The 25079-nt window shown below is 37.4% G+C and overlaps 1 protein-coding gene across 4 annotated transcripts in view; it reads left to right on the top strand.

Moving 5' to 3' along the window:
* MTUS1 (microtubule associated scaffold protein 1) overlaps positions 1–25079 on the top strand; it is a 117675-nt gene that overhangs the window by 44420 nt on the left and 48176 nt on the right. For 2 of the 4 annotated variants that reach the window (XM_083367719.1, XM_083367720.1), the window contains exons 4-7: positions 3124–3330; positions 7820–7951; positions 9081–9182; positions 11203–11253. In XM_083367719.1, coding sequence (XP_083223845.1) covers positions 3124–3330; positions 7820–7951; positions 9081–9182; positions 11203–11253 — 492 coding nt within the window. The remainder of the gene's footprint in view (positions 1–3123; positions 3331–7819; positions 7952–9080; positions 9183–11202; positions 11254–25079) is intronic. The other 2 variants (XM_083367721.1, XM_083367722.1) reach the window with 2 other exon arrangements.

A 25079-nucleotide genomic window follows, 5' to 3' on the forward strand; every position in this document is an offset into this window, starting at 1 on the left:
GAGCAATCAAATTTCCCAGCATCTGATCTAGGCAAATACAGGTAATCCCCGAGTTACATGATGAGTGCCCCCCTAGTGCTTACGAGCAAGTCCCGAAGTTCTGAATATTGCAGCACCATGGCAGTTGTTCACCCTTACAAGTGACTTCAGTGGCACTGCAACATTCACCCTACTCCCCCACACTCCTTACAACTGCTTCCCCCTCCCTTCCTGCGTGCCGGACTCACTTACCTTGCAAAACTCCTTTCTGCTGCAGTTTCTTTCCCTTTGAGGGAGAGGAGAGTCGACTTGGAAATGTTTTTTGCACTAAGAATGCAAGTATCTGAAGTCTGTGATCTTGAGCAAGTGTTTGAAGTTGCGTCAAATCATGGACCTCAGAAACTTTCATTCTCTATGCAAAAGGTGTCTGTCTCCTGCCCCTGCCCCCAAATCCTTTCTGCCTGACAGCAAGCCTAAGCCTTCAACTGAGGGCTCGCCGTGCTTGGGGAAAAAGTGTCCCCGTTGTCCCCAGAGCCTTGGAGCCCTCCTCCAAGCAGCCTAGAATGGAGGCCGGGGCCTGAAATCTGGGTGGCAGCGGCCTGAAAAATGCCTCCGGAGCCTGGATCAGGCTACGGGGGTGCACAGAAGCGTTCTCCAGCCTCAAATCTGGACAGCAGCAGAACCATGGCAGAGAGGAGACAAATCTTTTCCAGGTGAGTCTGGCGCAGCAGGGAGGGAGGGGGAAGCATGCTGTATCTTAGGGGTTGGAGAGGCCTTGGGGACCTGTTCCAGCACTAGGCCCTCCATGGCCTTCCCAAACCTGAGATACCTCATGTTTGTTTAACGAGCCGCATGCGATTTAACGAGCAAGGGAATGATCTCGTACCTTGAACGACATTCACTCTACGAGTTTTCAAATTACAAGTGGAACGGGCAGGCTCCATTACACTCGTAACTTGAGGACTACCTGTAATTAAATGCATTTTTTTTCTAGACGTCATTTCTGCTCATCAAGAAAACTTCAAGAAAGCACTCAGGTTTATAGATCATGCATCTTAATCTGTGCCATAAAAACTGGATCCCATAAATGCCTTTACCAGTTTTTGTCCAGCAAATATACACTTTGCTTCTGTAAGAGCATGCTTGAAAAAATAAAATTCTTTCTGACGTCACATTGATTTTTGAAGCAGAGGAAGGATGAAAGAGTATTTCTAAGGCTACACTGATGTTCAAAGACATTTTTAAAGCTATGCTGCCCAGCAGGCTTGCTCACTTAAATACATTTTGTTTCTAGGCAGGATAAGAATTTTGTGAGAGGTGTACTCTTCTCCATGTGATGTTTTATTTTTCAGTGTACGATTCCTAAACCTCACTTAAAGGAGTTCTTTTACCCTAAATGGGTAAAGGGGGAGGCAGACATACTTGCTTCTCAAGAACAGAACAAGAAGAAGAAAGGGAATGAACCAGGTTTGCAAAAAACAAGACCTGTGAAGACATGAAAAAGTGCTGTGAACACTTGCGTACAATGTAGTAGTCTGCATATGTATACTTTTTTCTGTCTGGGCAGCCAGACCAACTAAGTCATCATTTTCCCCCCGATCCTTTTTCTTCCAGTCTTTTTCATAACTGTATTTCACAATATAACCTTGAGGGTAGGAAATTTTATTACATTTTATTTATTTAAAGAATTTGTTAGACTGCCCTACTTACAGTTTGCGATGTACAGTTAGTACCTCAATAAGAGTGCAAAACTAATAAAATACAGTCAGTGCATAGTTGAGGCTGGGCATAGTAAAACCGGGAGCTTGTTGGGTTGACTAGTGAGGTAAACTTATTTTAAATAAGTAAAATAAATAATGGCTATGTGGTCTGGTTTTAAAACCAATCTGCATTTTTTACTAATTATTCACAACAACTAGCTTTATTCTTCACTAAATTGATGCCAATTTGTTTAGAGAAACTTTGACTTGGGGATGGGAAAAATGTAAATACCTGCATAGATCTTTAAGGAACTACCATAATAAATTAACTAGGCTATAAGTAAAAGATGCTTTTACCAAGTTGCTTTCCAAGTGACTATCTTATAATACCACCTGGTGTTGAGGAGAGTAATAGCAGTACAATGTTTTCCACTTTTGTAGTAGTTGATCACATAAGTTTGAGATGCTAAATACTCCCTTTCAGATGAGCTCTTTAGTGGTTAGCTTAAATTCCTTCCAGTAGCTGACATTTATTGGAAATGTTCATTCCTAGAATGCTATAATTCCTTCTAATAATTAAATCATGGAAATAGATGAACGTCTGCAATTAGCAATGTTTAATTGATGTTGCTGTTTATTGAAAGAAGAAAGAAAAGCTTTCCTGACCATCCTTTTTACCTTCGGCCAAAGAGGTTGTACAAAAGCTGTTAATACTTTACTGTGTTTTAATTTATTTAACAAATGGAATAGACCATTCTTCCTGAAAAAGATGTCTTTCAAATCTGATAAGATATGTCTCTCCTAACCCCCCAGCCAGCATAACCCTTGGCCACATAGGATGATTATGCTTGTAATCCATCCCATTTGGAAATCATTGACAGCTTTTGTAAAGTACATTTGTACTTCACTGAGAAAAAACACTGGGGAAAAGAGGTATGGGGAATCCAGAGCTGTAACTTATAGCATTCTTCTTCATTCTTGGCTTCATTGAGATGAAAAAAGTTATGTATAGAATCATTGGGGGCCCATCAGATCAAGTAATCTGGCCTACCAAATAGCCATGAAATTAATAATATTCTTGTCCATGTAGCAAGGTACCTGTTGAACCTACATTCTGAGTTTCTGCAGAATTCATGCTAGGAAGTCCTAGATGACAAAAGGAATTTAGACATCACTGCCTTCAATGTAAACTTAGCCGATTTCCCCTGATTTTGCCTGCTATATTGAATAGCCTTAAGACGTTATTATACTAATGCAAACAAAGAAAAAAAATATGCCTGGTAGCTGTGCCAAAGTGCAAAGGCCTGAGCGAGTTCTCCTTCGCTGTAACTTGCTTCCTAGATGTCCTAATGTAGCAGGTTACCTGGCAGGAGAAAATAAACTTGGAGTATTGTTTTAAAATGATTGAATTGTTTTGGAAAGTGCTATTGCTTTATCTAGGAAGCAGCATTATTGCTGACATCTCTGTCTATGCTGGCAGGCGTAGGAACTCCCAGGGGAAGGCTTACTACTGTGAAGGCCTTATTGGGATCTTCAGCTAGTTCTGGCCTCAGTTCAAAGGTGCCCATCAGAGAACCAGGACTTCGGAGAACCTCTAGCATCTCTTCAGTCAGCAGCACTCAGAGTGACCAAAGCACTTTCAGCAATAATTGTAAGTCCATTTTGGAGATTATTGTTTGTTTAACAAATAACTGAATAAAACCTATCGTGGTTCATTATAACTGCTTTTTTCCTCAGCTAAAAGTGGTTACTGGTAATTCCAGAATGCCAGACATTCAAACTCCTACATTGCAACACCACTCAATAGCTTTAGACAGTGTTTGGGCCCAAATAATATAGATCAAATTTATCGTTTTCGTTTTGTAGGCTTCCTAAAAGACTGTTGTTCACAAGCATTGATGAATGCTTAGAAATGCCTGGCTGATATACAGAAGGAATTAATGTTGCAACTTTCTAATGAAAGTTATTGTTTTATTACTGCTTTGAAATGAGTAAATTAAGCAATGTGCAGATTTGCCAATGGCAAGATTGGTGTGCCATATTAAAGAAGAGCGATCTTGGGCTAAAATGTATGAGCTAGGAAGGCAAGCAGTACTATAGCATCAGTAATGATGTCTTTTTGCTTCCCTTGCAATTTTGAACCACCATCCCTCCTCCCCCTCCTGTGTGCAATGCTTTTTAAAAGAACAGCCCTGCGATTTAATTTTTGCAGCATGCTTTTCTCCTAACCACAGATTGGCTCTGAATTGACAGCCATGTTGGCTCCCTTGCCTGCCCACTGGTTGGTCTGTTTACTTCAGTGCCTGAATCACCTAAGGAGGTTGTAAACAGTCTGTGCAATTCTAACCTTGCTTCTAATGAAGGAAACGGTTTTCCTTCTTAACAAAGAAATGTCATGGTTTTCAGTTCCAAATTTAAGATTCAACAACGGATGACCTTTTCTTAAGTCTGATTTGCTAGTTGGATTAAGCTGCTCTTGTTTCCTGCCTTGAAGCTTACTATTCTCTCTACCTCCCACCCACCCCCGCCCACCCTCGATTGTAATTCACTAAGAGCAAGCGTGGAGAATACGCGAGGGTGAACATGGCTGCAGTCTTTCAGGCGCTGAGCTTGCTTTGATCATTTTAAATGAATGTACCAGGAGGACATCGCAGTTGCACAGAAACCGACTTCTCTCCTCATATTTTCATCAATTCTACCCTCACACCACCGGCAGACTCAGGAAGCCACTACGATGTTACCTTACTGACCTTGCTGGTAGTGGGATCGTACAGCTTTTGTATCATTCCTTTGTTAGCCACATTTTCTGGCAGAAGAAGTAGGTGACCGTCCTTTTATATCTATATCCCTATACTTCAATCTGTACATAGAGAAAAGAGGCAGCATGTCTTGTTTTTGTAAATGAAGTGAATGTATCAAATGAAATGCTTTTCCATTCTGTCTGTCTTAAAAGAAATCATGATGGAGAAGAGAGGGAGGAGTGTGTTTAATTTCTCATGAAGTAATGCATGCTTGATGCATATTCTGCACCCATAATAAAATCTGAAAAATACATTAGCCAAATTCATTTTCAGCTGTGACTTTTGTGTTCCTGGTGATCTTATACCTAATTATTATAAGTATATACTTCCCCCTGCCCCAAAAAAGCCTCTGCTCTCATCCTCCCCCTTGTCAGCATATGCATGGCTTTGCTCAATACACTTCAGAGTTAAATAAATTATCTGCAATAACCACTACAGAATTCCTTCCTGTCAAGATTTAAACATCTTCAGTAAGACAGTTATAAATTATAACTTAATGTATAATTTTGCATGATTGCAAATGTGCTCTTTTTAAAAAAGTCAATCGCAGAATAGCAGTTCTTCATTTAATATAGACTCTGTGCTTTGTGTAATTTGCTTATAAATTGTGTAGGTCCTGTAATATTTGTGAGCATGTTTTTATACTAAACTGTTATCTTCTTCTTCATAAACCTCAACATTAATCAGTTGTCTTGCCTTATAACTGCAGAATTTAAACTGAGGCTGTTTAACAGCTGCCATTGTCTATAGTCTGAATGGTTCCTCAGAAATGTAAGTCAAAAGAAGATCATAGTGGAACAGTCTGGAGAAAAGGGATGAAAAAAGAAAAATCCCCTCTGCCTTTTGCATATTTCAGAATGTTGAGTGTTTAAAATGTACTGTCTCCCTTCACAGGAGTAGCCATGTAGCATGAACTCTGAATGTGGCAGTTGTGTTTGAAATGATAAAATAATAATAGAAAAATAACTTTAAATTACCTGCAATTCTTTAAACTATTTAAATAATAGGTTACAATATTTTAATGATCTTATAGTAGATAGTTATAGCTCATACTGCTAAGTAAAACTTTTAAAAAATCAATTCATTGTCCATAAAGATTCTCAAATAAATAGTTTTTCTTGTAATATTGGCAACAGAGGAAGCATAACTCTTCAGATTACGAAAGTATTGATCAGAAACACTTGGTCAGTTTCAGGAACAGAATAATTCTTTTCATTCTAGTATCTTTTCACAGGTACTGAATAGAAAATTGAATATATTTGCTTCATTACCTGAAAATAGCATCTTTCAGACAAATAAACTAGGATAGCAATCTGTTATTAATTGGTTAGTATATTTCACATCATAATCCAAAATATTGTTCTTTTTGTTGTTGTTGAATCAGTCTTAACTCTGGCAATGATGTAGTCAAGTCCATGCAATTGACTTCTGTAACTAAGCTAGAACTTAGACTAGAACATAGGCTTCTTTGATCCTAGCATGTTGTCTTAACCATTAGACTATGTTCGCTCTGATATTAGTGTGTGTATGCATGCGTACATTCGAATCACATTTTTTCTATTTTTATTTTTATTTTTTGCTTTGCCTGCCTGGTGGGATGGAGGGTTTGTTGTCACTGTGTGTTGGGGGGAGAGAGCACAGGGGGAGGCTCAGCTAATCTCAATGTACACATGTTGTACTTTGACAATAAAGGTTTATTATTAAGACTAGACCTTACATTTTTCTTGGCAAGCTTTTCCAGAAGTGGTTTGTCATTGCCTCTTTCCTAGGGCTGAGAGAGAATGACTGGCCCAAGATCAGTAAGCTGGCTTTGTGCCCAAGGTGGGATTGGAATTTATAGTCTTCTAGTTTCTAGTCTGAGGCCTTACCCACTACACCAAACTGTCAGTATTGCTGACAGTAACGTGCAAGAAGACAGTATTGCTTTATTTGAAACAGCAATTTTTTCTCACTGATTTAAGCAATACTGGTTTTGATTTTTATCCTGTCTTGTTGCCCAGTGCACAATTTATCAGTTAACAGCAATTTTAGCCACTTTTATAAGATTTTAACTAATTCAAACAAAAAAATAAGGCTTGTCTGCAAAGAATAATTTTAAATTTTTCTTGTACAAGTAGAAGGATGGGAGAATAATTTTTTAATTTAATTTTTTTAATTTTTATTACATTTATATCCCGCCCTTCTCTGAAGACTCAGGGCGGCTTACAAGCTTAGCAGTAGCCTTCATTCTATGTATATGCCTGCTTGTTAGGGCTTTCACACACACACCCAAGCGGCATTATTACAAAGTCAGCTTAATTGCCCCCAACAATCTGGGTCCTCATTTTACCTACCTCGGAAGGATGGAAGGCTGAGTCAACCTTGAGCCTGGTGGGATCCGAACCTGCAATAATTGCAGGCAGCTGGTGTTACTTAAGAAGGCATTAGCCCACTGCTCCACCAAGGCTCTTTGCTAATAAGCACATCTCTCCAGGAACGTGTTCTCTAGTTTCTTCCATGTGTCCCACCAATGGACATGAGAAGTGAGAATATCTTTAAGAAAGCTCTCCTGCTGATTACAGTGGTTCACAGGTTAAGTGGTTCACAGATTCATGTTGAACTAGCCAGGCCCCAAACTCTTCAAGGTAAAAACTAAAGCTGAAAAATAATTGGCACATGGTGCAGATTTAGAGCAGATATAACGGTGTTATAACCCACTTACAACATTCTTCTCCTTGGTGTACCATCCTGCTTTCACCCAATTCAGAATGATTCTGTATTGCTGCCACCACCACCTGCAGCTCGCAGTCAGGGAGCCCCCTCAGATGGAGTATCTGCTGTTTTTAGAGAACCAAAAGCTGAACAACTATGTCAGGGTTTGCGTTTTCTACTTTATATGGTTTAGGCTTAATTTCACTGTGTTCACCCTCTTTCCTATTGTTGACCATCAGGATGGTAAGGGAATCAAGTGTTTCCATGGAGTTAGATAATAGGGAGCAGCAAAACTGTGTGTGTGTATTGAGGGCATTCCAGATTGCACTTCTAATGCTAGGGCTTTCTTCCTTGTGGGTATAGTTTAATGTGGATTTCAAACGTGTCCGTTTATTTATGTCCAGATGCCGATAGAGGATAACAGTTCATTCAGCTGATGATATGACTTGATATGCACAAAATCCTATGATGTAAAGTCTGTTACTCTTTAACATCACTAAGCCTTTTTTGCTGTCTTCATTGTCATGTATCACATCTTCTAGGATACCTGCAGAAGTACGGCAGCTGTGTAATTGCCACAGAATATTTTGAATATTCTCATAATGTAGTCATTAATAAACTGGCAGTTTATGTTTTTTCCCCCAATAGCTACAAGTGCTACTATTATCAAGAACGGAGAATGGGATTCCAAATCTGCATGTCAGAATGGTACTGCCGGATCCATCTCTCTAAAGCCAGTGCCCAGGCCACGAGTCCTTTCTCTGAAAAGTACACCGAAAGGTATTTGATCTCAGCAAGGATATATGAGGCAGTAATAGCCATTAGTGAGAAACATACTGGGAAAGCAGAAAATTGTTGATTCCTGTTGTTTTCTTGTCCATAATCCTGATCAAAATAAAGAGTTTCTATTAAAAAGCTGAGATTGATTAAAAACCAACACTTAGATTTGCAGCCACAATGGTTATCTTTTTTTAAAGTTGGAAGTAAACACTTTTAGAACTATGAAATTGCATTAATAGACAGAAAGGTCTTACAATTCTTAAACCAAAAAGTGGATTGTAATGATTTTTTTTGTCCAGGCATTGGTTATCTTGATAACCTAAAAGCAGTTTGAGATCAACTAATAAAGGTCCCTGAAGGTAACTTTCTATATGAGAGTTTGGTAGCTGAGTAACCCTACTGCTTTAGGTAGATTGGAACGTAATTGCTTAAACAAAATATGATGAGCTACAAATTTATCAGTATTAAAAAATTGGATGAAAATTGGCTCTTACTTTGTCTACATAGAGTGAGCAGGAGATTAGAACTACAGAATTTACAGTTTCTTCAAATCTTGATGCAGAAATAAACAGTAAAAGGAAAGATCAGGAATTGAACCCAGTGTTTTTATTTAAAGAAGGAGCATTGGCTTGCTTTCTGTTAGAAGGTTGAAGTGTCCTGAGAAGGACCTGCTGCTAATTTGGATCTTCTCCCAACCTTCATTCTGCAGACATAGGATTTGAAGAATACAGGGTTGGATAACCATTTGGAAGATAACAGATTGGGGAAGGTTTTTCTCAGTGGACCCAGTGTATGATAGAATCTCTCAGTGGGAATTATCCTATGTTCATCTTCCATCATTGATTTTGAAAGAGCAATTTTACATATGTTGGATGAAAGAAGAGCAGAACTGGAAAGCAGCATCTGGGTTTTCCTTAGAAAGAATTGAAAAATCCTTAATCAACTTGGTGCCTTCCAGATGTGTTTGGGTATAGAACCAATCACTCCCAGCTAGCTGTGGAAGCTGAATATGTAGCATGCTTCTGCTAACTTTAAAAAGCTGATGTTTGTCCATAGTTTTGAGGTATGCTTGATACTTTACTAGTACTATATTCTAACACAATTATTTTATGGATTTTTTTTTCTTAAGGAGCAAAAGGTAAAATAGGCTTAGTGAACCAATGTGCTCCCAAGTCTGGAGTTCTTCTTCCAGGGAAAAAAACAAGTGATCTAAGAGGAAATCAACGATTAGGTAAAACGATCAGTTCATTCTTGCATTGTATTCATATAATTATGATAAAAACTTACATATTTTATGCCTCCTTTTCTATCACTGTTAGATAATTGGTATGGCATTTGCTCAGTTTACAAGACCTAGGTTGGGAAATTGATTAAACCTAGCTTTTGAGTATTTTGCTGAATACAGAACGATTTCTGTTATTTTTTTCATGGTCTGGGCTAAATTCTCATTTAGTGAGTGTATCATATTAAGATTCCTAACTAGCATTGAAGAACCTAGGATGAAGTCCAACTTCAGCCACAGAAGCTTACTAAATAATTTATAATCAATCATTCTCAGTCCAACCTATTTCACAGGCAGTTTGTTGGAGAAAAATGGAAGGTGAGAGAACTATTTTATTTTACTTATTTTTATTTATCAAATTTCTACACTGTCCAACTCAGCTAGGTAACTCTGGGAAGTTTAGATACCACCGTATAGTTTTTCCTTTCCTGAAGCGAAGATAAGTTATAAATCTAACAATTATACCAACTTGAGAACTCTGATTTCAGTTATAATTGCATATTCATTTCTGAAAGATCATGGGAAGATGTTTAATTGAGAAGATTCCACACATTCCTTGTCTCACATGAAAGTAGGGAATAAATTAAATCTTACTGACAGGCTTCTTTTCCTAAGGGTTTTCCAGGAATCAATAATTAATGATAGGCTGCTACAATTAGATTAAATTCCCTGCTCTATCCTGTCTGGGGAATGCCTGCAAAGTGTTTTCTATTCAGGCTACCTTAGGAAAAACAGATCTTTGGATCTTTCTGTCTAAAGATATATATTGCAAAACTCAGTAAACATAATATCTTTAAAATAAGAAGGTAACAATGCAATCTTGCATGTAGGAAGATTGTAATGGAAATTTTAATTTTAAAAAATAGAACCAAATCTCCAGATTAGAGGATTTTAAACTTTTTCAGGTGAGAGACAGAGAGCTTCCCAATACCGCCTTAGAAACCCTAATTAAGAGACAAAACTTGAGTTATAGAAAATTGACTGCCTTTTTCACTTACTGTCTCTTAATGGGATTACAATTTCTCATGGAACCCAGAAGTATATTGGGAGAATGGGAGAACAAAAAAAAACAACAAGGGAAGGAAATGTTCACACAAAGAGTTAAAAACAAATCAGTATAATTAACCTACCTGTATGGGTTATATAGTATCTGCTTGAATAAAATATCAGACCAAAGTACATATCCAAATTTTATTATAGAGAGGGTATTTGGAGAAAAGTCATCTGGGCCTCATGTTTGGATGACTTCAGATATCCAAACATGAGGCCCAGATGACTTTTCTCCAAATACCCAGTATTCTTTTTCTTTGAATACTGTTCTCACCCTTTTATTAAATGTGGAAAATAAGTGGAAGCCATATTTTGGGGGAGACCAGTTCTTCCTATGTCTAGTCGAACTAATTGAGCCAACTGTGCTGTAATGGCTACATCCAGCCAAACCCACCTTCTGTGTGTGTGTGTGTGTGTGTGTGAGAGAGAGAGAGAGAGAGGGGGGGGGACTGAAAAACTTACTAATTTTCATAGGATATGGTCTTATGGAAAGGTATTGTGTGGATGAGACTGCTTGAGGGAACAAATGATTAATTCCATGTATGTACGACTTTAATGATGGGGTCATGAGCAGCAGCAGTCAATGCCTTCAGAAAGACCTGCTATGGAGTAGCAGGCTTTGAGAGGAAAAGGCCCAAGTTCCTCCTGATTATCTTTTCACAAATATTCCAGAAGCAGTATCTGCCCTTTATTAAAAGCAGAACTTTTAATAAGTGGAATAAAACCTTCTGCTTTTGATCTCTTACTATTAATATTAAGGAGCTGATACCGAGACAAATATATTGACTTCAAGATTAATAGCCAAACATATTTAAATGTTTTTGTAGGTAACATCTAATATGATACCATGGAAACGTCTTGTAATGTGTTCATTTTGTAGGCGAGTTACATTGCCAAATTAGAATTTTATCTTTTCCAGGACCTTCAGCACAAAATGGATCCAGGCATTTATTTTCAGCATTCAGCTCTGGTGAGTAGTTTAATCGCTCCCTCCCCACTCACTCCTAAATGTTTTATGCCAACAAAGAAGATTCCAGTCCTGAAATGTATATGTAAGTGTTTTGGAAATGTTAAGTTTGTATAAGTACATAACTTAAGATGCTGGATGTTTTCTGTGTATAATAATTTGATGCTTAAATGCATAGGTCTCAAATTTAAAATTTGTGTACATACGGTGAATGAAGCTGCACAACCACTTTCCACTTCTTGATCAAATGTTTATGGATTACTTGGACCAGTCATAGACAGTTTTGAATGTTTTTGTCTATATGGATTTAATTCTGTAAACTAGATTTAGCTGGAAATAAAATAAAAACTGGTGATACGGTCCACTTTGAGGACAAAATAACTATCCGGCATCCTTCTTGTTCTCACTGATGTCATCAGCTTCCTATATGATTAATTCATGCTTACATTTAAAGCTATCATCATCATCACCACATTTAATTTCACCCTGATATAATAAATATATTATTGATTCTGTAGTTTTCTAATAAGGCGGTGTAATGAACAATTAAAAAGTAGACTGGTAGAATTAAACCCTTCCTTGGAAAGGAAATCCATTTGCTATTTTAATGTATTTTTCTCTCCTAGCTAAACTTATAAACAAGAAGATAAGTCAAAAACACAATTCACTAGTATTTGAAGTGAACATTTGTATGCAGAGGTTAAATGTATTACTTTATTTTTAAAGTTTAATAAAGCAATAACAGTAACAATGGCTATGTGCCCTTTAAAAATTGTTTGGGAGAAGTGCTTTAAACCTGGCAGGAGCCCGCACAACCTTAATGCTCTTTATTAAATCTCCCACATTTTTTTGAAGTTTCTGTGCAAGCCTGAAATAATGGCATAGCTGCTTTAAGAGTTGCTTTAAAGATTTTGTTCATTAATTCAAATCATTACTGCTTGCATTGAAGCACTTCTTCCAAATAATTTTTAAAGGATGCATAGCCATCATAACAACCACATACATATATGGTATGTAAGTAGTATGGTATATATCTGACAAAATTTCAGCGCTAAAAATTCATCCTCATAATTTGATTATATTGAGAAAAACTGCTAAAACTGAAGGTTAGACTTTCTTGAAGGTTAGAATTTCTTGCAGGTTAGACTCAGTAAAATCAATATTTACAATTGGGGGAGGAATAAATAATGAGAACTGTGTCAAGTCAGTTTGGTTTAGGGTTAAGGCATTAGGCTAGCAAGTGGGCGACCATGAGTTCAAGTGTCACTTTAGCCATGGAAGCCAGCTGGGTGACCTTGGGCCGGTCACTCCCTTTCAGCCCAACTCACCTAACAGGGTTGCTGTTGTGGGGAAAAGGAGGAAGAAGGTATGTTGGATGATTGCTTCCTTGATTTATTTGTAAAAATAACAAAAATGGGATACATATAAATTAAATAAATAAATAAATAATAGGATTTTTTAATCTTTCTGAGTTCCCCAGAGATTCTTTTCTGCAAATTATCTGTGTTTGCTTAGTTACTTCAGTTTAGCATAGCCCATTTCAGCGCCCACCACCACCCTTGGCAGTTTTAGAGGATAGATAGAAGAACACACTAACTCCCCCCAAAGTATGCCCAAGTCAAGCAAGGATGTCAAACTGATTGGATAGGCTGTCTTATGTTTTATTCCAATTGGACAAAATTAAGTCAGGGTTTATTTAAAAACTGTCCAGATGTCACTTAGGTACATTACATAAACTCTTTACTGGTAGACAGAGTCCCTGAAAGGGCCAGAATCTCTGAAGGGGCTAACATATTAATATATTTCTTTTTATGAAGAAACCGCTTCTTCTTAAGCAATCAGTGCTAATTAGAACATATGTCCTTATTAAGAATAGAGTGAACGATGGGATTGAAGTCTTAATCATGACTGTATTTGATTATGTTTATCCAGTCAATCAATCTTTTATTAAGGTCATGGCCTATAATTAAAAATTAAAACATTAAAATAAACAGAACAAAGCCTAATAGTATATTACAATTAGTGATGAGATCATCAGCGGGTAGTCAAAGTCTGCCTAATTTTGTAGACAGTATAACAGAATTTAGCTATAGGTGATTGTATCAGACTAATCCAACAATAACAGCTGAACATAAAAGATATCAAGATTTTCCAGCTAATTTACTCTGTGGGGAGTTATGAGTCTGTGAATCTTCAGCAAAGGTACAATATAACAGGACATGATCTGTGGTTTCAATGGCCACTTGTCCATAGGGGCACAGTCTCAACTCCTAATGGGGCTTTTTGGGATTGGGCTTCCAGAACTGCTATACATCAGACTAGAGTTAGAGTCCTCCACAATTTAGAAAAGTTATATAAGTATTTCATTTAGGACACGGGTCGGCAACCCGCGTCTCTGGAGCCGCATGCGGCTCTTTGAGTCCTGCGGCTCCCAGCCGCCCGGTGCGTGCACACCTCTTCGAACGGGCAGTGGTGCGCACGCACCTCTCCAAATGGAGAGTGGCACTGCCCTTTTGGAGAGGTGCGCGTGCACCTCCGCCCGAACAGGCAGTGGCGCCGCTCGTTGGGAAAGCTGCCGCGGCCCGTTTGCACAGCTGCCGCCTTCAGAGGAAGGCGGCAGCCTGCAAACCGGCCGCGGCAGCTTTCCTAACAAGCTGCGCCACTGCCCGTTCTGAGAGGTGCGCGCGCACCTCTCCGAACGAGCGGAGGTGCACACGCACCTCTCCAAACCTTTGGAGAGGTGTGTGTGCACCTCCGCGCGAACGGGCAGCGGCGCCGCTCTTTGGGAAAGCTGCCGCGGCACGTTTGCAGGCTGCCGAAAGCGGCAGCTCTGCAAACGGGCCGCGGCAGCTTTCCAAACAAGTGGCGCCCCTGCCCGTTCCGAGAGGTGCGCACGCACCTCTCCGAACGAGCGGAGGTGCGCGCGCACCTCTCCAAACCTTTGGAGAGGTGTGCACGCACCTCCTCGTGAACGGGCAGCGGCGCCGCTCTTTGGGAAAGCTGCCGCGGCACGTTTGCAGGCTGCCGAAAGCGGCAGCTCTGCAAACGAGCCACGGCAGCTTTCCGAACAAGTGGCGCCGCTGCCACTGGGAACCGGTTCCATCACACACACAAAAAAGTGGCAACCGCGGGCGTCCATTTTTTGCGCATGCGCGTGCATGGACGCACGCACAAGGCTCCCACTTTTTTGTGTGTGTGATGGAACAGGTTCCCAGTGGCTCTTTTCCTTTTTCAGGTTGTCGACCCCTGGCTTAGGAGGATGGGGGCTGACTGCTAAAGAAAACATTATTGGATAGAGTATACAGGTCCTGTTAAAATTATGTTTATTATCTACATTTCTAGTTGTGTTCTGGAAATAGAACATAATTTATATTTGATTTGATGTTTTAAAGATATTTTAAATATTAATAGTGAAGCCAGCCATGGCCCAAATTTGCATCTATTGTAATGCTTCATACAAAAAAACTCAAGTTGGCAAATTACTGAAAACATAAAAGTATGTAAAAGTGACAGATATTAATTATATTAATATTTTATTTGGCCATCTCAATTATTCAAATAAGGTCCAAGCTTTCAAATTCTCAGAACTTTTCATTAGCCACGATTAAAAACAAAATAAATGGAGATGGGAGAAGGGGAAAAAATCTAGTGTTAAAATCACAGAGTCTTCATCTTGTCACATACTTAAGACAGAAAAGGAAAGGGGGTTTCATAATGGTTTCAGTTTGCATTAATACCCGTGCTTGCAAAAAAAAGGTTGCTTACTTTGAAATGTGTATCTTGTGAGTGAAAATCAGTCCAATGAATCTACAATTTGTCCAGGCATCAAAGAAAATAGTTGTGGATCTGGATGGTCCCAAATTGTTTTCCTTTTCCCTTAAGTTGGAAACAAAAGAAACAATACTACACACAAAGAGAATCTGGTCCTTCCCCCCCCATCTCCAACTAAGCTGTAAAGAAAAGTGACAATAATTTCAATAAGTAATGATGAACCAGAAAGCTCTGTCCCGAAAATAAAGCTATTTGAACTAAAGTGGTATGAAGGAGAGACAATCCCAGTGTCATGAAAATGGCACTCTTATCTACTTTCCTACCTAAAGCATTTTCTTCTTGAACTTGATGTGCTGAACAGAGACATGGCAATTCATCAGCTTAAACCTCTTACCTTGGTTGATTTCAGTATTCATACTGAGATTCGTTCACACATATATAATGCTCAATGTTTTGTCCTTCCTTGGCACGTGTTTTTGATAATATAGATATGCTTTTCTTGCCTTCTTCCATGTCCAGTTGTTTGTATAAATCCCAATAATCTTCAGCACTGACCTGAACGACAATTTTCTTTGCTGCACTTCTTGCAGTGGTATAATTCTGCCAGTTTTCTTGGGTGTTGTGTGTATACCAGTTCTTGCTGGCCACCTTTTTTCAGTATTGATACTGAGATTGCTGGCCCCAAATGGGTTTACATTTTCATGTAGATTGTGGCAACTGGGACCTACCATGACTTTTCTCATGGTAACTGCCCCAAAGACTTTCTCAGACAGCACTTCTGCTAGAACTGTATGTGAAGCAGCTGTACATGTACACATGAGGAAACCCAATCTGAGAAAGCCATTCCAAGCGAGTTGTTTTTCTTACTGCTTCAAGAAGCAGTTCGATTCATTTGCACCACTGTGCTTTTGAACATGTTACATAATCCTACTAACTAATACATAGCCTCCAACATACAGCCTGATAGAGGCAAAATTTTATATTCTCTTGGGTCGAACAAGAGATTCTCTGTAATTCATGTCATGAATAGGTTGCTGTCACTTCAGCTTTTGGCTGGTGCCATTTAGGGTGACCTACCACTGCAGGAATGAAGAGCTAATTAATACAGCCTCATGTTGGCAAGGATATTTTCCTGAATGTGTTTGAAGAATTTCCCACCTCTTACATCATTGAGCTTATTAAAGCCTGGCCAGAGTTTAGGCTATTTTTCAAATTCTCTGTTGATGTACTTGTTATATAGCAAGTAATCAGAAAAAACAGCAGCACCTCTAGTCAGTTGTTCTATGGGTTTGAGATAAGGATCAAATGGCTGGAGATATATACAGTACTTCAAACCGAGAATACCAGTGTTAAATGAAGCCTATGTTTGTGCATATCTTGAAATTAATTCAGTCCATTTTTTTTATATTTAGGGCATTCCTCATGCTAGTTGGCTGCACCAGTTCAGCATTTTTGAAACATCAGTTACAACGTTTCCCATCTGGAAAATTAGAATCAGTGAATCGTAAATTTGTGGGTGGCATACAAAGTTAGCTTAATGTTTTTTTTCCTTCTGAGATGTACCTAGAAATTTAAAATGACAAGTTCATAACTGATACAGCTTAAAGCATTTATCCTACATTAAGATTACTGCTTACCTAATGACAGTTCAAATACACAAAATTAGCCTAATCCTATAGGCAAAGAACTCTGTTGAATATTTTTATAATCAAACAGAGAATATTGATACAGCCACAAACAAGAAATCTACTTGTGTTTGATCACAAAGAGCCAAATTATTGTTGTCTAGTGTTGCTGGGTCAGATAGCTTTCAGAATAATAATGAACATAAAATTTGATTTACTAAAAACTGTTAATATAAGGAATGGTTTTAATCTATCTTGTGGAACATTAAATCTTCTCCTCTAGTGGTCCTGAAAACTGAATGGCATGATCTGTGACATTGCTGGCTGATGTATTCAGCTTGGGAGACCACCCACTTCTTTCCCCTCCTCCCACTTTCTGTTGCCACTGTACCACACATTTGATTAAACCTGAACAGTGTGATGTAATTCAGAGCTGCTTCTAAATAACAGAGCAGTTTTATTCTCAGGGTGAGCTTTGTTTTAAAGCTGATAGGCAATGAAGCTGGCAGCAGGCTGTGGATATAGTATTTTCCTTTCTGGATTCTTTTAATTTTTCACCTATTTGTGGAATCTCAGTGGAGAAATGAAGAGAGGCTTTGATATGTTGTGAGGTTGTTTATCTGGCCAGCTACTCCATGGCTTCAGAGCTGAGTTACAAAGATAGTATGTGACAATATATGGAGAATGTTTCCTGGTTGTTTTTCTTCAAAATCTTCTAAAGACATGTTATGGTCCCCAAAATTCTCCTTATCCAACATGCATATTCAACTAACTGCAAAAGGATTACTCCGAAATCTTCGGCTTCCATCTGGATATAGGAGAAGCACAGTTATTATTCATGCAGGTTAGTATATTTTCCTGTATGCCTGGGGGACATCTTGTTGACTTCTCTGGCTGTTAATAGCAACTATGTATGGTTCAGTGTGCATTTCTTTCTCACAAAATTTGTCCTTAGAAAATTCAGCAATTAATCCATTTTTCAGTAGCTGAATGTAATGTGTCTGTTTTTTTTGTGTGTGTGTGTGTGTGTGTGTGTGTGTGTGTGTGTGTGTGTGTTTATCTGTAGTGATTATGTTAAGCCTGACACATGTGTAATCTTAGAAATTTAAAAAACATCATTTTAAAGTGAATTTTGGTACACCGGTGACATGCAATGCATGGTCATTTAGCAGATGTCTATAGGTGTTGAGAGTTTTGAATTTCAATTCTGTATCTTTCTTAATCTCTTTAGCATGATAGTACATGGAATTATGAAAGTCTGTACATGAATTTGGAGAAGAAATTATTCTATATAAGAAATAATTTTGATTCTAGGGCACATCACTAGGCAATACAAATTTTGCAGTTGCAATTAATGAGATTGGTCTTTATTTTAAAATGGGTGGATTCATTTTGTTCAACACTTTTCTGCATTTGATTAATGATTAGAAAATGCAGTTAGGGGAATATTGGCATGCAGACTTTAAAATAGTCTCCAGCAAATTATATAAATTATTCAAAGCCTTCTACTATTGTTTTACCCATATCTATTCTCAGGCATGAAATTCTGATTATGCTTCTCATTTCTGTCCCCACATTTTGTGGGCAATTTCTTTTCAGCCTGGCTGTGACATCTACCATAGCACAGTAATCTCTTCTAACATCAGAGTGTCTTGAGTATTTTTCGTATTCAGGTTAGCATGCGAGTGCCCGTGGCTATTCTAATCTTTCCCTTCAGTAGCTTAGCACAATAGCCAGTCTAAACACACAATAAAACTTAATTTTTATAGTTCTGTTTCCTAGAAAATAAATCATCTAATCAATGATGTAGATTGCACGTGAAACACCAAAATTGGTTGTTCAAGTAGCTTTGTATGCTTTCTGCTTAATAGCCTCTCAATACTAGGTGCTGAAAAATTAATTAGAAAATTAAAAAACAGAATACATATGTAATACATACTGTATACAGTTGCAATTATCTCAATAGCTTGATTTAAATAACTGCATATGTCAAGGCTGCTATGCATATAATCATATAAACATTGATTATCATTTGTTCTTGTCTGATATGACCTGAATATCTTCCTGAACCCAAAGTGAATTTTCAAAATGTGCTTGCAACATTTTTTAACGAAATAGGTTTATCTATGATCCTTACAAATGAATCCACAGAGGATAGCATGTTGCAATGATTGTGAATATGTATACAGTATGTCCTTGATATGCAGACGAAACAGTGTTTGGCATGGTGTGGACTGGAGAGTTTAAAAAATATAGAAACAAACTATTCATCTCATTGGCCCTATTACTGTTGGTTAAATAGCTAGATGCAAGTATTCTGTTTTGCCTTCCTTCCAAGTAAAACACTTGGCTGGTAAAAGCTGTGGCCCAAGGAGCTTGGCTTTGAACCTAGATTCATTGATGGCTTTATGAAGCAATAATACCAGTGTGTTTTCCCCCAGTTAAAGCACACTGTCTGTGGAAGCTGTTGTGTATGTGAGTCAGAGCCATTTGGATTGAGAGAGTGTTACTCTGTGTGTGTGTGTGTGTGTGTGTGTGTGTGTGTGTGTGTGTGAGAGAGAGAGAGAGAGAGAGAGAGAGAGGTGTATAATCTGAGCACAACCATTCTTTTTAATCCATGTCTAAATATTTTTATTGGCTTGTATGAAAATAAGTCCCTGTTCTGGCATTAATTCCATCATGGCATAAATACTCATGAAGCTGCATTGTCAGTTTGGTTATATAATGCTGAATTACAGTTGAAATATATTTAATACAGAGATGTTGCCCATTGAAATGAATCAGAGCTGATTATAAGTCATCAAAACATAATTGATCAGTAATGTGTGCGTTTCCTTTCTCTGCCTAAATAGTGCTTTGGAAGAATCATTCCCTCCAGCATGAGAGAGGAAGGAATGTGGTAATAGTAATCTGTGATTTTACCATAGTACCTTTTTTTTTCTTTCAAATCTCTGCTATCTAATTATTTAAAGGCATCATTGATTGATTGACAGTGTTGCTACCTCACTGAACAGGAAACAATGATAGAATAGAAGCAGCAGGTACAAATCTTCTAATTAAGGTTAAACATGTTCCATCATCTGGGCTTCTGAGGAAATATAGTCAGGATGGAAATTTGAGAAACATTTTGTGCAATGTTTTTAAGACCTGCTAATTTTAAGATATGTGGACTCCAAGTCCCAGAATTTACCAATTCCCAGGAAAAACTGGGAGTTGAAATCCACACATCTTAAACATTTCCAGTTTGAAAAACATTGGTTTAGTCAGATTAGATATTGCTATGGAGTGTTGTGTAAAATAACCCCTTGAATAAAAATTATCACTACAGCTTAGTCCTTGACTTAAGACCACAATTGAGAAAAAAAATTTCCATTGATAAATGAGATGGTTGTTAAGTGAGTTTTGCCCCATTTTGCAATCTTTCTTGTCACAGTTGTTAAGTGAATCACTGGAGTTATTTAGTAACACAGTTGTTAAGTGAACCTGTCAAAGGGCAGTGAAGTCATTTTGTTTTGCTGTCTCCCTTCTCTTTTTTCCTTTCACTGGGTAACTAGCATAGAAAAGTATAGGGCAGAAATCCTCCATGATAACAACAGAAAAGTCCATCAACAAACAAATTCACCACAGTCCCACCATTATCAGAAAATAAACCTCAAACCCTTGAGGAGTTTGCCCTTTTCCTTAATTTTAAAGGAAAGGTTTAAGCAACACCACTAGTGCAGCTAGGTGGTGTTAGCTTTGACGCTGAATGATTTTGTGTTTTAATGGTTTTATTGTACCAGTTGCTCAGATTTTCAGGATATCTCTGCTAATTTGCTTTTCTGCTGTGATTGATGCCTATGTGCACATGTCTATGCATTGTCCTGTTCCTTAGATTTATGTCTGAACTGAAAATGAAGCTTTTGAATATTTAATAACTGAACTGAATTGCTATTCAAATGAGTTAAACCAGCTCAGCTTGCAACATTTGCTTTTTAGCATGGATATTACTGCAGGCCTGTAATTAAGCCACCCAAAGAGTTGTTAACTGAAGGACAAGTTATTCACTGCAGTTACACTTTTTTTTGTCAAATTAACTACTTAACAGTCTTTGCAGGTCCTCTAGTCAGTCTGTGTCAAAAAGATTGAGGGGAGTGTATAGTGCAAGGCAGTCCATCTTTTGCTTTGCATTTATTACCTCATTGTACTGCAGCACAGCTGACCCTAAGCGCATCAAAACAATGGCTCACACGTCATTCAGGAAGGAAGGTAGAGAAAGATTATTTCTTTAATGATTTGCTACAGGCTTGACTTTCAACCACTACTACATTTTGATGAGAGGCAGTGATGGCTATATTCTACCCACACCCTCACTTCATTAGACCACAGAGGCAGGTAGAAGCATTGTTTGCTTCATAAAAATCAGAAATACAGTTATCATATATGTGAGCATGGACAACTGCTGATCACAGAATTTTGCAAACCCTGTGCCCAATGCAAAAAGCATTGACTCCCAGTTTTTGTGCAATTGCAGGCAAATAAGGTCAACTTTGGTGACCATAATACTGTGAAAAATGTAATTTTAGCAAGCAGTTCACTTCAAGCAGCAAGGAAAGCAGGAGCAACTTCATCTGGGTCCTACTTGTCAACTTTACTGAAATGTACTTTTTCCTGGTCCCAAAACTTAAGCAGGCCTTCCAAACTCTAATATTTTTCTGCAACAGGCATTCAGGAAAAAAAAGTAATATTAAAGACCAAATATGAGATGATAACAATTAAGGAAGAAGGAGAAATAGGTATTCAATCTGTATTTTCCACTTGCAGTTAAAGTATAGTAAAGCAGCTAACAATAAAAGATTGAACAAGTTAATAGAAATGCATCAATAAAAATAAATTCAAATAAGCAGAAATCTTAGCCATTTCTGCCAGATTTGACACCTTAAGTGACCAATCTTCTATAGTAGGCAAACTATCTTTCTTCCAATATTGACCTACCAAGAGCCTTGCTGCTGTTATCAAATTCAACATCAAATTTGTTTCTTTAGTATCACAATCTATAACAATACCCAATAAAAACAATTGTGGAGAAAATTTTATCTTTCTCTTAAAAATCTTTTGAATATTCCGCCAAATTTTAATCCAAAAAGCTTTAACATTTCTACAAGTCCACCATATATGATAATAGGTAGCATCCAAACTACCACATCTCCAACATTTGGGCTGTACGTTAGGAAACATGCAGGACAATTTTTTGGGATCCAAATGCCATCTATAAAACATTTTATAAAAGTTTTGTCTTAAATTTTGAGCCTGGGTAAATTTCACATTTCTAACCCAAATTACCTCCCATGTATCCAATGGAATTGGTTCTTGAATATTTTGAGCCCACTTTATCATACAATCTTTAGCTAATTCTGTTTCAGAATCCAATTCTATTAAAGCATTATATATTCTCTTTATATGCGCTCGGGTTTTATCTTTAATTTGTTTTACCAAATTTTCATCAGTTAATGTAATACCAATTTTCTGATCTATCTTCCACCTTGTTTGCAATTGAGTATATTGAAACCAAGACTGTATGATATTTTCTTTTTTTAACTCACCTAATGATTTTAATTCCCAACCATTCCCTATCCATCTAAGTAATTCCTTATATGAAGTCGTATCCAAGCTCACACCCACAGATACACCCTCTATCGCATGCCCAGGAATCCCCCAAATTGGTATTTTATAATTTAACTTATAATAATATTTTTCCATACGCGCAATAAGGCGCTTCTTAAAATGTGAGATTTAAATGCCTTATCCACTTTTTTATCATAAACTAAATATGCATGCCACCCATATAATGAGTCCCATCCCTCAAGGTAAAGTAATCTTTCATTTGTTAAATTAAGCCAATCACAAACCGCTGATAAAACAACCGCATCATAATATAATTTCAAATTAGGCACTTTAAGTCCTCCTCTTTCCCGTACATCTTGTAAGATCTTAAATTTAACTCTCGGTCTTTTCCCTGCCCAAATAAATTTATTAATAGCCTTCTGCCACTCATCCAAATTGGCATCCTTTTTCAATATAGGTATCATTGGAAACAAAAAAAGAAACTTTGGTAGAACATTCATTTTAACAGCTGCAATTCTCCCCAACAGAGATAATTGTAATTTTTTCCAACTATCTAACTCCTTTTGTACTTTTTGCCATAATATCTCATAGTTGTTCTTATATAATTTCACATTTGAAGCTGAAATATATACTCCCAAATATTTAACCTTTTTCACTATTTCAAAACCCGTTAGTTTTACTAACTTTTCTTTTTCATTCATAGTCATATTTTTAGATAATATTTTACTCTTATAATTATTTATCTTAAAACCAGAAACTTTCCCATATTGAGTTATAATTTCCATTAAATCTGTAACCGATTGAGTCGGTTGAGATAGTGTAACAACCAAGTCATCCGCAAATGCTCTTAACCTATAATCATTCTGCTTTATTTTTATTCCCCTAATTTTAGTTGATACACGAATTTTAATCAATAAAATCTCCAATGTTAAAACAAACAACAATGGTGAAAGGGGGCATCCCTGTCTTGTACCTTTTTCAATTTTAAGTGCATCTGTTAATCCCCCATTAATTATAATTTGTGCCGATTAATCCATTTTTCAGTAGCTGAATGTAATGTGTCTGTGTGTGTGTGTGTGTGTGTGTGTGTGTGTGTGTGTGTGTGTGTTTATCTGTAGTGATTATGTTAAGCCTGACACATGTGTAATCTTAGAAATTTAAAAAACATCATTTTAAAGTGAATTTTTGTACACCAGTTGTTAACACACTTAACACAGTTGTTAAGTGAACCTGGCTTTGACTTTGCTTGTCAGAAGGTTGTAAAAGAGGACCCAGGGATACTGCAACTGTCATAAATATGAACCAGTTGCCAAGTGTCCAAATTTTGATCATGTGACCATGGTGATACTGCAACAGTCATAAGTGTGAAAAATGATTATAAGTCACTTTTCCAGTGCCGTTGTAATTTCAAACAATCACTAAACAAAAATGGCAGTAAGTTGAGGAAAAACTGTATCAGTTTCCCTGTCAGCTCCTAATACCATTCTTTGATGCCAAAATAAAATTACTTCAGTTTACTATACAGTGGAGGTCTTTCGAGTATTTGAGAAGTTCTAAAATGTACCTAGAGTTACTTTAAAGCTGTGTATTTGAATGAAATCTTCATTAGAAAATAATTGATGACTTCTATTTCTTATTAACTTACTTAAGGTATATTTTTATGATTTTTTTAAGCTGGAAGAGTTTGTATTCTGATTTTTAGATAAATAAATATTAATATCCCCAGATTGCATTTTGCAAACTGATTAGGATGAACATAGCTAGTCTTTAAGTGAATAAATATGAGTTTATTGTTGTTATGTGCTAGATAGTCCAAAAACTGAAACATGTCCTTTAGCTTGAAATTGGTTGTTTCACCATTTCTAGATGTATTTCAGCACTATTCTGATGTTGCCAGAAATATTGCAAACTCTCAGTGGGGCCATCTAGCTGTGAGCGAGTTAGCTGTGAAAGAGTCTTCTTTCCAAATCAAAACACTTTAAGATCAGAACAGCTGGTTTTAATTCAAAACAGTTTCTGTTTGAAATATTTGCAGTTTGATGAAACTGACATGCCAGTTGCAAGCTTGAATTGAATAATCACAAGTGGGTATCTTTCCTGTGATAGAAGGGCAGTTTATTTTTATGGAAACATTTTGTCACAGATGCTGATCCAAGTGAAAACCTCCTACACAGTTAGAAATAACTTGCCTTTAAATAACTTGACATAGCTCCAGATACGGATTTGCTTACCTTCTATATTTAATATGAGTATGTTTTGTACCCTCCTTCTGAGCTTCATATCAAGAGTCAGTATGGTATATTGATTAGGATGTTGGAATCAAATTGAAGTCCCATCTCAGTCCCAGAAATTCTCTAGGTGATTTTGGGCCAATTACTCACTACCTTATAGGTTTATTGTTCTGAGCTCAAAAGTAAAGGGAAGTCCTCATGTAAAATGTTTTAAGCACCTGAAGGAAAAGTGGGCAATCAGTGTAATCAACAAACAATTGTCAGTGGCAAGTTCCTTGATGTTAAAGGAAAAGGAATGTGTGTTTAGTTTTCTCCTATTAATAAAGCTACAAGGACTGTACATTTGGCTATATTCGATTCCTTAATTTTGGCAAGAATAAAAAGGCTATCTTAGTTGCTAATCTGGTGCCTGTACAGTTGAACATTGACTGTTGTCTTGAGGAAAACATATTCTGAAGTTCAGGTGACTACAGTAGGAAGACATGCTAGCTTCCTGTCTACTTAGGAGTCCTATCATGTTACATAAGTGATATGCCAGATTAAAACCATAGTGAGTCCTGGAATAATAGACAATAATTGGATCCCCATTTCAGCATCC

Source organism: Vipera ursinii (assembly GCF_947247035.1).
Source record: "Vipera ursinii genome assembly, chromosome: 7".
In the NCBI taxonomy this organism is placed as follows: Eukaryota; Metazoa; Chordata; class Lepidosauria; order Squamata; family Viperidae; genus Vipera; species Vipera ursinii.